General features: G+C 49.5%; 1 protein-coding gene across 1 annotated transcript in view; it reads left to right on the top strand.

Annotated features, from left to right (window-relative positions):
* The first annotated feature begins 2,456 nt into the window (after positions 1 to 2,456).
* LOC103592210 (keratin, type II cytoskeletal 2 oral-like) overlaps positions 2,457 to 13,282 on the top strand; it is a 33,379-nt gene continuing 22,553 nt past the window's right edge. The window contains exons 1-8 of the mRNA XM_008574820.1: positions 2,457 to 3,053; positions 3,987 to 4,207; positions 4,891 to 4,951; positions 5,310 to 5,405; positions 5,734 to 5,880; positions 6,313 to 6,438; positions 6,748 to 6,968; positions 7,324 to 7,343. Of these exons, the coding sequence (XP_008573042.1) occupies positions 2,457 to 3,053; positions 3,987 to 4,207; positions 4,891 to 4,951; positions 5,310 to 5,405; positions 5,734 to 5,880; positions 6,313 to 6,438; positions 6,748 to 6,968; positions 7,324 to 7,343 (1,489 nt within the window). The remainder of the gene's footprint in view (positions 3,054 to 3,986; positions 4,208 to 4,890; positions 4,952 to 5,309; positions 5,406 to 5,733; positions 5,881 to 6,312; positions 6,439 to 6,747; positions 6,969 to 7,323; positions 7,344 to 13,282) is intronic.

Below are 13,282 nucleotides of genomic sequence, written 5' to 3'. Positions count from 1 at the left end.
GGACTTTAGATCCCACACCTGGCCCCACAGCAGCCTCATTTCTATCGGGCATAAAGGCTGGCCCTCCATCCTGTCCCCTTAAATATTAAAAGAAAAAATATGGCCTACTTTTTGTGATGTATTTCTTGAAAGACTGACAGGGATTTCATTCATCTAACTCTGTTCCTGTGAGAGCCAGAGGGGCAGAGAGGATTGATGATCTTTAACAGTTAATGATGCTGAAACAGAGAATTTAAACAGTCTTGGTCATGGTTAGTCATGGGAGGGTCTGGTCCAGCCTGGGTTTAGCTCATTTCCTCAGAGGGAGCAGCGAGGACAGGGTCCTGTGTGCAGCTACCGTCTGGGCTTGGCTAACTTCACGTCCCATTCAGCCTTGGGCAGCACTGGTGGAAGATCAGGGAGATAAGTCAGACGTGCTGGAGAAGGGATCCCAGCAATGGACAGGGGGCAGATTATGTGACCTCAAATGTCCTGCCAACTTCAACTTGATCCTGTGATTGATTGATTCTTGGTTGAGTGGTTCTTGATTCTGTGCTTCCACATTTTTTTCCACTCAGGAGGAGGTGACACTCATTTTGCATGTACATTTTCCTAAATCTGAATACCAAATTTTGAAAAGTCTGGATTCCTCATATTAAGATGATCTCAGTTAGCTTGGGCTCATGTAATGGCAGATGAACCAACTTTCAACTAATTTTATCTGGCTGCAATTCAGTATAAGGGCTTAATTAATTAATAAATTCATTAACAATTCATTGACTGACTCATTCATTTAACCAACCAAACTTTATGAGCATTTATGAGGGTACTTCAAAAAGTTCCTGGAAAGATTCATGTTATCCTTTAATTTCATTTTTCCAGGAACTATTTGAAGTACCCTCGTATTATTGGCAAAACACTGTGCTAAGAACCGAGGAATCCAGTATATTAACAAGGCTGTAAGCTCCTGGAAAGTTCATGGTTTTATCCTGAGGGAGGGGCTAGGATGATGTATTGCCTGGGGGTGACACATGGGAGAGAGGACTCTGAAGAAAATTTCACTTCCTTTGCACTTGGGCCACTCAGCCTTGTCCAGTGAGCACTGAAGTCCCTGTTTTTTTCCTCCTTTCTCCCAATTCTGAGGAGGCTCCTGCCAAGGCCATATAGGACACACCCTTGGCAGGGCCTAACGTGCAGCAGACAGAACAAAAAAAAGACCTGTCCTGGAGAGATAAGCAGCTAACTTGGCAGGCTCCAGAACTGTGCAGGACGGCTCTTGGACAAACCAAGCCCAGTGCCTAAGCCTCTGAAAAACACGAGACTGGAAGATTCTCTGGCTTTCAGAGTCAGAGGTGTTCAGTAGTGCTGGTGGCTCTGCCAGATCTGGCCTCCTGGGGCTGGCGGGGGCGGGGAGAGGTCTCAGGAGTACACCCCCTCAACCAGAGAATGGTTCTGCAGGGGCTCACAAGTCTTCTTCAGGATGGGTCACCAGGGCCTCATGCATGCCTGGCACATGCTAGGCAATCTGTAAACATTTGTTGAATTTGCTATTGAATTGATGTTTGAGTTTCCTGCTTCCTGGAACTTGGGCTAAGACCAGAGAAATGCCAAAATGTGGGGAGCAAGAAAGGGAGCTTCAGAGAAGCTTAAGGTGTGTAATAGTGTGTAGTTTCCCTGGGACATTTTCAAAACAAACATTTGGCATGCTGGATTTTGCCAGTGTCTGATCAACGTGCACAGGTGTTAACTTCACTTTTCTCAGAAGATGGTCTTAAACCAAAAAGTCAATGCCTCCTGAACCAAACTGTGGGATAGAGGGAGAACCCAGGAGGCAGCTTTGTGATAGTTCTGGGCTTTGCTTCCAGGAAGGAAGAAAGAGGTCATTACTGTCCCCAAGCCCAGCACAGAGCCAGGCACACAGTGCACATGTAATAACCATGTGCTGACTGTGGAATGAATTGTGTCACCCCTTCTGTTGGCATGCTTTCTTAGAGTTGTGGGTGGCTTTCCTGTCTCTACCACTTAGAGAGCCAGAGCCTCCCCCCATCCCCTTCCACTCCATTCTTTGCAGAGCTGAGCTCAGGGGCAGCTGACAGGCAGACAGACGCTGCTGAGTACTTGATGCAGGTCAATGTGCCTCCTGGATCCTGTCAGACAAAGCTAGGAGGTGGCCATACCCAAGTATGGGGCAATGCCAGGCACCACCCCCTGCCAGGTAAGCCTGCCACCTTAGCACTTTTACCATTTCAGATTATTTTCAAGGTGTGTTTGGTAGCCTGGAACAAACTTATTGCCTTGGAGGCAAACCCAACCCATGAATATTTGGGATAATTATTTCTCCTTCGCTAGAGCCCAGCAACCTCCTCGAATGTATATAAAGGGATTTATTCTGCACAGGTCTTCAGTTCCCTCTCCTCTTCCTCGACTCTCAGTGTCCTGCTCAACTCTACACTTTTCTCTTCATCAGGCTCCTCACCATGAACAGACAAGTCTGCAAGACATCTGGTGGCGGGAGCCAGGGCTTCTCCGGCCGCTCTGCTGTGGTCTCTGGCAACAGCAGGATGAGCTGTGTGGCCCGCTCTGGGGGAGCCAGTGGAGGGGCCTGTGGGTTCCGGAGTGGGGCAGGTGGCTTTGGCAGTCGCAGCCTCTACAACCTGGGTGGCAACAAGAGCATCTCCATCAGCGTGGCAGCTGGAGGCCTTGGTGGAGGGCGTAGCAGCTGTGGCAGTGGCTTTGGGGGCAGCTATGGAGGTGGCTTTGGTGGTGGCTATGGAGGTGGCTTTGGTGGTAGCTTTGGTGGTGGCAGAGGAATGGGAGGTGGCTTTGGGGGAGCTGGTGGCTTTGGGGGAGCTGGTGGCTTTGGAGGGGCTGGTAGCTTTGGTGGGCTTGGTGGATTTGGCCCTGGTGGTTTTGGTCCTGGTGGCTTCCCTGGGGGAATCCAGGAAGTGACTGTCAATCAGAGCCTCCTGCAGCCTCTCAATGTGGAGATCGACCCCCAGATTGGGCAAGTAAAGGCCCAGGAGAGGGAGCAGATCAAGACACTCAACAACAAGTTTGCTTCCTTCATCGACAAGGTAATGAAGCTCTGACTGGGCCCCCATTCCTAGGCTGGGGACTTTGAATTTGGATGGACCAGACTGGAGGGAGAGGAGTTAGGCAGAATGCTAGGGACTGGAAGTTTTTCAGGGCCAATGAGTTTGTCCACATGGTTAAATGACAGGGGTGTGGAAAGACAGTGATTCCCTATTTGGACCCACAGGTTACCAAGTTCTGCTTGTCTGAACCTCCCACTTGTTGCCTTTCAAACATGAGCTGTCCTCTGAGGCTTTCCAGGAGGCCCTTTTGCCTACATGTTGCTGTGTCAGGCAAAGATGCCCTGGAAAAGAGATTAAGAGGCATAAGTGGAACCTTATCCCAAGGGGCTGTGGAGAAGGCAACTTACTTTGTACCACTAATCAACATAGTCAGGAAGAGGGGTGCTTGGCGACCTTCTCCCGACCAGGACAGCTCACAGGGGCTGTCCCCCCTCCAGACCCTGGACAAGTGTTGTCATGTTGACTACGACATGTCAGTTCCCCATGATTTACAGCCTTTGAAGGGCTGGAGTGTCAGGGGAGTGTTAGGTGGAAATGACGCTGCTGATGTTTATGTACATTTTTGCAGAGTATACTGCAGGTTTGGAAGTTAGGGCGAAGTCATGAAGTCCCCAGGAACACTAACGGGTCAACTTTACAATTCTCCTGCTTCCAGGCAGGGGCGACTTCCAATTTCTCCTGTCCATCTCTCCTCCTTTTGCAACTTTCCAAACCATGCTGCATCTTTAATGCCCTGACAGATGAACTGTCTGACTATAATCTTTCCAGTTACAGCAGGAGCCTGTCTTCATAACCTTTCTAGGCCTTTGTGCAGGGGGACTAGGAGATAGACACCAGTCCTATCTGCACGAAGGCACTTCCGCTCCTCTGCTACAAGGGCTCCCTGGTGTTGCTTCCCCCACTGCCTCGCAGGTGCGATTCCTGGAGCAACAGAACAAGGTCCTGGAGACCAAGTGGAACCTGCTTCAGCAGCAGGGCACAAATTCCATCACAGGCACCAACAACCTTGAGCCTCTTTTTGAGAACCACATCAACCACCTACGGAGCTACCTGGACAGCATCCTTGGAGAGAGAGGCCGCCTGGACTCAGAGCTGAGGAACATGCAGGACCTGGTGGAGGACTTCAAGAGGAAGTGAGTGGCAGGGCAGGAGTGGGAAGATGCCATGGGCCACCATGTCTCAGTGTCCTGGCCCTTTCTGCATTCTTCCTGTCTGCTGGGCAGTGGTGTCACCTAGCTTTTTTCCCTGTCCTTACTTTCATGGAGGACTTAGTTCATTAATTTCCCCCATCATGTTCCTTCTCCAATTGTGGCAAAAAGGATGAGTTCAGAATTGAGGAAACAGACCCTCATGAGCCAGGTTGGGGAATATCCTGGTTCTAGGATCTGAAAGATTCTGGGGCAACTCTCAAGGTACAGTGACCAACTGTCCTGGAGGTTTGCCTGGGATTGAGAGGTTTCCCCTGATACAGGACTTTTATTGCTAAAACCAGGACAGTTTGCCTGGGAAAATTGAGATGGTTGTTTCCCCTAATTAATAAGAAGAGAGTAAAGAGGATGTGATCATCTAGAGGGGTGGGATAGGACAGAAGGATTGAGAGGTTTCCCCTGATACAGGACTTTTATTGCTAAAACCAGGACAGTTTGCCTGGGCAAATTGAGATGGTTGTTTCCCCTAATTAATAAGAAGAGAGTAAAGAGGATGTGATCATCTAGAGGGGTGGGATAGGACAGAGGTGTGGAAGAGATGAACTTTTAGGGTTTCCGAGAACAGTGGTGTTTATGGCGACCTCAAAACCATTTCTTAACTCTCACAGATATGAGGATGAAATCAATAAACGTACAGCTGCTGAGAATGAATTTGTGACCCTGAAGAAGGTAAGGGCTTTGTGTGAGGTGCCTGGGGCTTGTCACCACAGGTTTTCAGCTCGGTTGGGGGAATCCTCTTACTCTACTGCTGCAGAGCTGCTAGGTTCAGGCTGTTAGAGCAATAAACAGAAGGCAGGTACATCTTAGTCTGGAAGAGCCCTAAGAGAGTCAGTTCATTGGCCTTTAGCTTTGGAGTAGGAATGAATTTACCCCATCCCAATGAGATGCAAATCACCCCTTCATGTGAAAACCAGCCTTGGACAAGGACAGTCACCAGCACTGGTTCCCCCGATGCTGTCCTGCTGCAGTTGCAGTTTGCTGTTTGTTCTCTGGAGGAATAAGGACTTTATGCTCCTGTCTTTCTCAGGATGTGGATGCTGCCTACATGAACAAGGTGGAGCTTCAGGCCAGGGTGGACACCCTGATGGATGAGATCAACTTCATGCGGACCCTCTATGATGCGGTGAGGGTGTTACCTACTAAGAGGGGGGACTGAGAGAAGGTGGAATGCTTTCAGATTTGAGGCTGGATATTTTGGTATCTAGGCCCTAGATGACTACCTGAGATGAGCCTAGAGATAAGGCCCCTTGGGAGGGGCTCTGCAGGATGGGCTGCATTCATAGGGTTCTCTCAGTGGCTGGGGGCAGGGTGGGGCAGATGCACATTTAGAGCTAAGAGTCAGTGAATGGGACTGTTGATCAGGAGTCTCTCCAGGCCTCTGGGTGCTTGCTGCAGAGACCCTGGAAGTGAACAAGCTCCCACTGTGTTGGCAGGAGCTGTCCCAGATGCAGAGCCACATAAGCGACACATCTGTGGTGCTGTCCATGGACAACAACCGCAACCTGGACCTGGACAGCATCATTGCTGAGGTCAAGGCCCAGTATGAGGATATCGCCCAGAGGAGCAAGGCCGAGGCTGAGGCACTGTACCAGACCAAGGTGGGTGCTAGGTAACTCTCAGAGGATCCATTGAGGGTCTCAGGGAGGCTGTGGCTTGTGGGACTACTGGGCGGTGAGTTTCCAGTGGTCACCATGTGGACCCCTCTTGTTTCTACTCTCTGGAGCCATCCCTCTAAAGGTTGTTCAGTTGCAGAAAGTCCTGCCCCCTGGGGAGAGGTGGTTGCACTGTCCCCGGTCAGGCCATGTAGGACTTATTCTAGCTTGCCAGGGACTGCAGGGTGGAAGAATTTTCTACAACAACCCTGATGTTCTCTTCCCTGTTGCCTTGGAGGTATCCCTATTGAAACACAATTCAATGTCATTTTAACAAATTCTTACTAAACGTCTCAAGGTTTGGTGGGCAATGTTGGTGGTATAGGAACAAGTCAGGCAAAGCTGCATTAACACCCCATCTTCCCTTCTGTTCTCTAGTTGGGAGAGCTGCAGACCACAGCCGGCAGACATGGGGATGACCTGAGGAGTACCAAGAGTGAGATCACGGAGCTCAACAGAATGATCCAGAGGCTGCGGGCTGAGATTGAGAATGTCAAGAAGCAGGTGGGATGGCCATGGATGCTGGCACCTGGGCTAACCGATGAGGGGTGAGAAACAGGATCTCAGGACTCCTAGCCTGGAGTGGACTTTTGGAGGTCATCTCAGGTAGCACTGGCCTCCGGGGAGTTCAAAGACCAAGCCAGTCTAGATGGCTGACTAATCCATGGGAAATATCTCCATGGATGGAGACAAGATGGAGGTGCTGGGGAGGGGTGATGTTCCCTGACTTTAAGATGGGATAATTCATTCTAAGACTCAGACAGCCTGGGTCCCTCTTACTGGGTTCATTCCTTCTACCTCCCCCTGCTCCAGAATGGCAACCTGCAGACAGCCATCGCGGAAGCTGAGCAGCGTGGGGAGATGGCACTCAAGGATGCTAATGCCAAACTCCAAGAGCTGAAGGCTGCCCTACAGCAGGCCAAGGATGACCTGGCCCGCCTGCTGCGTGACTACCAAGAGCTGATGAATGTCAAGCTGGCTCTGGATGTGGAGATTGCCACCTACAGGAAGCTGCTGGAGGGCGAGGAATGCAGGTGGGCCTCCAGTTCCCTTTCCCCACATCCCCTGACCCAGGTCACATGCTGAGGGCTGGACAAGTGACCAAGTAAATGGGGATGGATGACTGCTGTATAAGAGAAGCCCCACCTTCCATGGGCCTTGCAGAGTAGCACTCGCTTTTACCAGCCCACACCGTCCACAGGCAGCAGAAGCATGTGTGCAACCCTTGCTCGTAGGGTCTCTTTGTTATGGCCCACAGAAGGGTAGAGAAAGCCTACTGACCTGCTGGGCTTCTGCGTTCAGTTCTGGTTGCTATTCACCTCTTTGATTCATGAACTTGATGGACATGTGCTTTGTGACGGAGCCATCTTTCTCTTACTTCCTCAACAGGATGTCTGGAGAGTGCCAGAGTGCTGTCAGCATCTGTAAGTAGCCAAAGTAACCATGACAATGAGAGTTGATTCTCAAACATCTGTATTAATACAGGGAAGTAGCAACTAATTAAAAATTATATTCCTATAGAGGTTGGAGGGGTTTGCTGGGAGTGGAGGGGGCAGTGAATTGGCTTTTGTAATTGTTATGGGTTCGGGGCACTTTGAAAAATTAAATTTTATTGTGTATATTTAAGGTGTACAACATGATGTTTATAAGTTACATATACATAGTAACATGGTTACTATAGTGGAATAAATTAACATATCCATCATCTCACTTAGTGGCCCATTTCCCCCCCTATGGCAAGAACAGCTACAATCTACTCATTTTAATGACAGCCAGTGGGGAATATCCAATAGGGAGCCTGGTGAAGGGAGGAGAAATTCAGAGGCTGGATAACTTCCACAGGGGACATCCCGAGTTGACCATATGCAGAAGGAACCATCAGATAGTTCACAAGGACTTAGCGTTTATGGGAATGAATAACTTCTGACATTAGAGCGGCTCACAGTGACCATCAGGTGCAGAGCTGCCTCGACCACCTCCGAATCATCCTGGGCAAAGTGGGTCATTAATGAATTATAACAGTGAAGGGGCGCTGATCGCTGTCCTGTCCTTTGCCCCTACAGCCGTGGTGAACAGCAGCAGCACGACTTCGGCCTCGGCAGGGGGTTACGGAGGTGGTTACAGCGGTGGCTTCGGCGTGGGAGGCGGTGCAGGCGGCGGCTTTGGCCGGGGTGGCAGCACTGGATTCGGTGGCGGCAGCGGATTCGGCGGCGGCAGCAGTGGTTTCAGCAGCGGCAGCGGCTTTGGCTCTGGCTCCGGCTCCGGGGGTCGCTGCGGAGTCAGTGTCGGAGGCTTCAGCTCAGGCGGCAGCGTCAAGCTCTCCCAGTCCTCCCAGCGCTGCCCCAGATAAAGAACGTGCATCAGCATCGCAGCCGCCCCAGCGTCTCCTTCCCCACCGGCTCCTCCCCTCCTGGCATCAGCAACGCCTCCAGCGCGGTCCCCTCTGCCCCTCAAGGGGGCGGCTCGTTGGGGCTGGAAGGCTGGGAGCCTCTGGCTCCTCCATCCAGATCCTTGGCCAAGCCCAACCACAGGAATTTCAGGCTCCCTTCACTCCGGCTCCAGCCAGTGCCTGCGATTGTCCAGGTGTGGCTCAGCTGCCACCTGCTGCTGCTCTTGGGGCCCACTCCTGGGTGGGGTGGTCACCACAGTTCTGGTGTATGTAACACGCAGCCCCCACTGGCCTTCTGTTCTGTCACCAGTAAAATGCGCTGCATCCCTCACCAGGTCTCTGAGTATTCTGTCCACACTGTTCTTCCACTAGACTGCCTTCTCTGCTCATCTCCCCGGTCTCCCTGCCTCTTGCCTCTTCCACATGGGCTCTGTGGTCTACAGAGCAGCTGGAGTACTACTACTCTGAATCCAGGGCTCTTTGTCCTCACCGTCCACTGTATGGGATCTAAATGGGCAAGATCTGGTTGTTCATTCTTTCTTTGAGCACTCTGGGGAGGGTGAGGAGTCACTGCAGGAGGCTGGTGTGGCTTCACAGTTCTTAGCAGGGGAGGCTGGGCCATGCAGACATCTCTTTCCTCTCTGTGTTCTCTCATTTTGGGGAATGGAGAGGGCCTTAGCGGACAGAGAGTTTCTTCCCTTGGTGCTGGTATCCACTCCAGTGGACATCCTGAAAGCTTTTTCCCCATCTGGGAAAATGTGAGCTGCTAGAAGCCAAGGCTGCAGGGATTTCCTGACAGCAGCCTATCTCAAAGTCTGACCCACAAGACCAGTCCATTGAGACACTCTGAAATAAAGGGTTCTATGCCCATGCCCATTAAATCTTCCCTCTTTTGAGCACCTATTAGAGGTTCTGAGAAGTCCTGCAGCAAAGGAAACCTTTCTTTATCCCAGCATTTCCCACAGAGTTCCCCCCTTCCTGGGAAACAACTATTAGTCCTCAGAAAACACCCTGCACATGAGTAGTGTCTGCATGCACTCTGGCCTCCAGATGTGTGCACCAGCCATGAAAGCCCTGTCACCCTGGCCTCTGCCCTGCACCCCACCCTGACAGAGTGGGAGTTGGCTATGGGAGTGCTGTCCAGAGGGCAAGGCTGGAAGGGACTCAGGAGCAAGGAGTCCAAGACCTTCATTTGTAAATGAGAAGACTGAGGCTCAGAGAGGTGGAGTGACTCACTTAGGGTCTTATAGCATGTGAGGCCTGAGCTAGGAATGGACCCAAGTATGCTGAGTCCAGAGCTCCCTCCACTTCCTCACACTGTCTCTGAGGCTATAGTTGCTGCCCTCCAGGTATGCCCCACTTCCTGGACACCCAGAGAACACACAGGCTGTGGAATAGAATGTTTAGTCCTGCCAGGCCAGCAAAGCTGTTTCCATCCTAGACCAAAGCTGAGTTTGTTTCAGAGATGGGGAATGGTAGTTACATGAACAAAAAATCGTGTAACTGGGGGTTGAAGAGATTCGGTATGGAAATCTAATTTCCAGTTCCACTCTGATGACCCAGGAAGGCTTTTTGAAAAAAGTGGGATTTTGTAGCTGTTGCCTCATTTCTGGGCAGAACTGTGCCTTTTCTGGTTGTTGTTGCTCTGTGGAAAAGGAGTAGGAGACACAGGTGGGGAGACTCAGTGCCTGGCCCAGTTCAGAGGGTTGGCACTATGGGAACATTCCAGACCAATTATGGGGCAGCCACTTCACCTGAGACAAAGTCCTTATCAATGAATTCCTTCCTTCCTTCATTCAACCAGTATTTTTTTTTTTTTTGCAGCTGGCCAGTATGGGGATCATACACTTAACCTTGGTGTTGTGACACTGCACTCTAACTGAGCTAACTGGCCAGTCCTTTAAAATTTTTTTTTTTTTTTTTGGTGCTTGGCCAGTACAGAGATCAAACCCTGGACCTTGGTGTTGTCAGCGCCACGTTCTAGCCAATGGAGCTAACCCGCCAGCCCATCAATAAATATTCATAAAGTGTTTATTCTGTGTCTGGCACTGGGCTAAATTCTGAAGATGAATTGGTGAGCAAAACTCAGACGTTGCATTGCCCCTACTCTCATTTTAGTTAAGGGAGCCCAACAACAACAAAAATATGGAACCAACCTAAGTGTCCATTGACGGGCAATGGGACAAGGAAAATGTGGTGTATATACACAATGGAATACTACTCAGCCATAAAAAGGAATGAAATTCTGCCATTTGCAGCAATGTGGATGAGTCTGGAGAAAATCACATAAAGTGAAATAAGCCAGACAAGGAAAGAGAAATATCACATGTTCTCACTCATAACTGGGTACTAAGAAAGAAGAAGAGCAAGAAAGAAAGAAAGAAAAAAAGGGAAGGAGGGAGGATGGAAGGAAGAAAGAAAAGACCGCAACAGTATGTTGAACTTACAGAAGGAGAGAACAAACCCAAGGATACTAGAGATGGGGAGAAGGGGGGAGGTGGTTGAGGAGTAACAGGTCGGGTAAAGGACATAAAGAAAAATCACAATTCATAATAATGAATATGCCAATAGTAAAAAATAAAAATTAAAAAAGAAAACAAACAAATGAATAAAGTAATTTTAAATTGTGATAAGTATATAAAGAAGAGAAACCAGGGACTGAGTTGGAGAAATGATAGGACTTATTAATGGATTGGATTGAGGTGGAGGTGGGTAAGGAAAAAGGAGGATTCAACCATGATGCCCAGTATCCCAGTGTGAGCAGTTGGGTGGTTGGTGCCATTTGCCAAGGCGGGAGGAGGAGAGTGGGATGGGTGTGGGGAAGAACTTCAGGAGCTCTGCTTTAGACAGGCTGGAGCTGCTCACGAGGCAGCTGAATGAGATGTCCAGATGACAGCTGGAGATGTGAGAGTGGATTCAGAAGGGAGGCCTGTCAGGGCTAGAGAATCACATTTGGATGTCATTAGCATAAGGATGGTTAGAGTGGTTTTTAAAGCCATGGGAACTGATGAGTTCCTCCAGAGAGAGGAAAGAAAAGGGCCCAGGCTGAGATCCAAGCAAGCCTGGCATTAAGAGTTAGGGAGAAGAGGACAGTCATTCAGGCAAGAGAGCCTGGTCCAAGTTTTCCACAATGCCTCCACCTAAGACGTCCAGAGGTTTCTAAATTGGCTCCAGGGAAAGCTCAGAGCAGGCCTAGTCTTCCTTGGGAAAATGTCCACTGGCCTCAAGTCTCACACTCAGAAAGTGGCCCCTGTCCTTTGCTGCTTCTCTCTGGACTCTAACCTATGTGCACTGGCCCTTGCCATTCTGTGGGGGGTTCACAGGAGACTCTATTATCCAATTAGTTCTCTCGTGGTGGGATGGGGATCTGCGCAGCTTCTTAGAAGAGAGCCTGGATCAGGAGCAATGAGTGGTCAAGAGGGCTATTTCTTGGTGGTGTCATTGTCCTAGAGCAATGGCCTGGGCAGGTGACCTTGGTGCCAGGACCTGAGACTAAAGGAATTAACTCCATGTTTGGCTGGATATTCTCAACCTGGCCCTGACCATTTCTAATCCATGCTGAAAGCACCTTCCAGTGAACTTTACCTGATTCTGAGTGTTCCTTCTTTTCCTTTTGACTTAGCTTTTACATAATTTCTTTGTGCAATTCTGTGTAGATTTTTCAAATGCTCTGAAGTTGCTGGGCTTGGATTTGCTTTTTTATACTTGACTGGACTTTTCATTCTTTGAGCAGGTCGTCAGAGGTTACTGTGTTGCCCATCCTTTTCCTCTCCTCTAAGTCATGTCTTTTGCCCGTAGGGAGAACTCACAGTGATTGCTGAATAATGCCTACTTGTATGCCTGGGCCCTAAACTGGGATTCAGGGTCACTGGTGAAGAATTTCTTTGGCTCTCTCTGCTTTGTTCCACATCCTCTCCTTGGGTGTGAAGTGGTATATCCTCTGTGCTGACACAGGGAAACCAGTTTCTATCCCTGCACCTCACACTATCTGCCTACTCCCCGCTGCACATCCCCCCTGTCCCCAACCCCCACTGGAAGGAATGCTCAAAAGAGCACCTTCCTGTTCTAAGAGCTTGTCGACTCACTGGTTCACCCTTCCCTTGATGTTAAGGAGACCAAGATGTATTTTTATTTTTATTTTTTATTTATTTTATTTATTTATTTTTTTATTTTATTTTATTTTATTTTATTTTTTTATTTTGTCAATATACACTGTATATGATTATTATGGCCCGTCACCGACACCTCCCTCCCTCCTCCCTCTCTCCCCTCCCCCCCAAGAATGTCCTTTCCGTTTGCTTGTTGTAACAACTTCATGGAAGTATAGTTGTTATATCTTCTCCAAGATGTATTTTTAGATTTTGTGTTATTTCCTTCTATTTCCTCCTGGGATACAGGCTACAGACCAGAGCAAGTATCACTGGTGATAGTGACATATCCACAAAAGACTCAGCTAAGGAGATAAGGGGATTGTTTCCTGAAAGAATCTGAAAGTGGTTTGGCATCTGCCTTGTGGATAATGCTGACTTGACTGCAGATGATCAAGGTTTGCATATAAAGTTTTGGGTTTGGGCCAGCCCGGTGGTGCACTGCTACAGTGCGCTGCTTGGGAGCGCGGCGGCGCCCCCACCCAGAGGTCGGATCCCACATACAGACCGGTTCCCGCTCACTGGCTGAGCGGGGTGCAGGTGCAACACTGAGGGCTGCGATCCCGTTGCCGGTCCTGGTCCGGTATGGGCGTGACACTGAGGGTTGCGATCCGTTGCTGGACACGAAAAAAGACAAAAAGAAAAAAAAAAAAAGTTTCGGGTAATTTGTAGGTAATTTGACTCTTCTCTGTTTTGCTAGGGATGGGTGAGGTCACCCAATCATCAGAAATCTCATCTGCTGGGATTTGGGCTGCCCCTTTTGACTTCTCAGTCCCTTAGCCCAGCTGCATTCTCTTTCTGCCGACAAAGA

The sequence above is a fragment of the Galeopterus variegatus genome, unplaced genomic scaffold (genome assembly GCF_000696425.1).
Source record: "Galeopterus variegatus unplaced genomic scaffold, G_variegatus-3.0.2 Scaffold1111, whole genome shotgun sequence".
NCBI classification, from domain to species: domain Eukaryota; kingdom Metazoa; phylum Chordata; class Mammalia; order Dermoptera; family Cynocephalidae; genus Galeopterus; species Galeopterus variegatus.
Note: the sequence above shows the minus strand (reverse complement) of the source record. Positions and strands in the feature narration are given on the sequence as shown.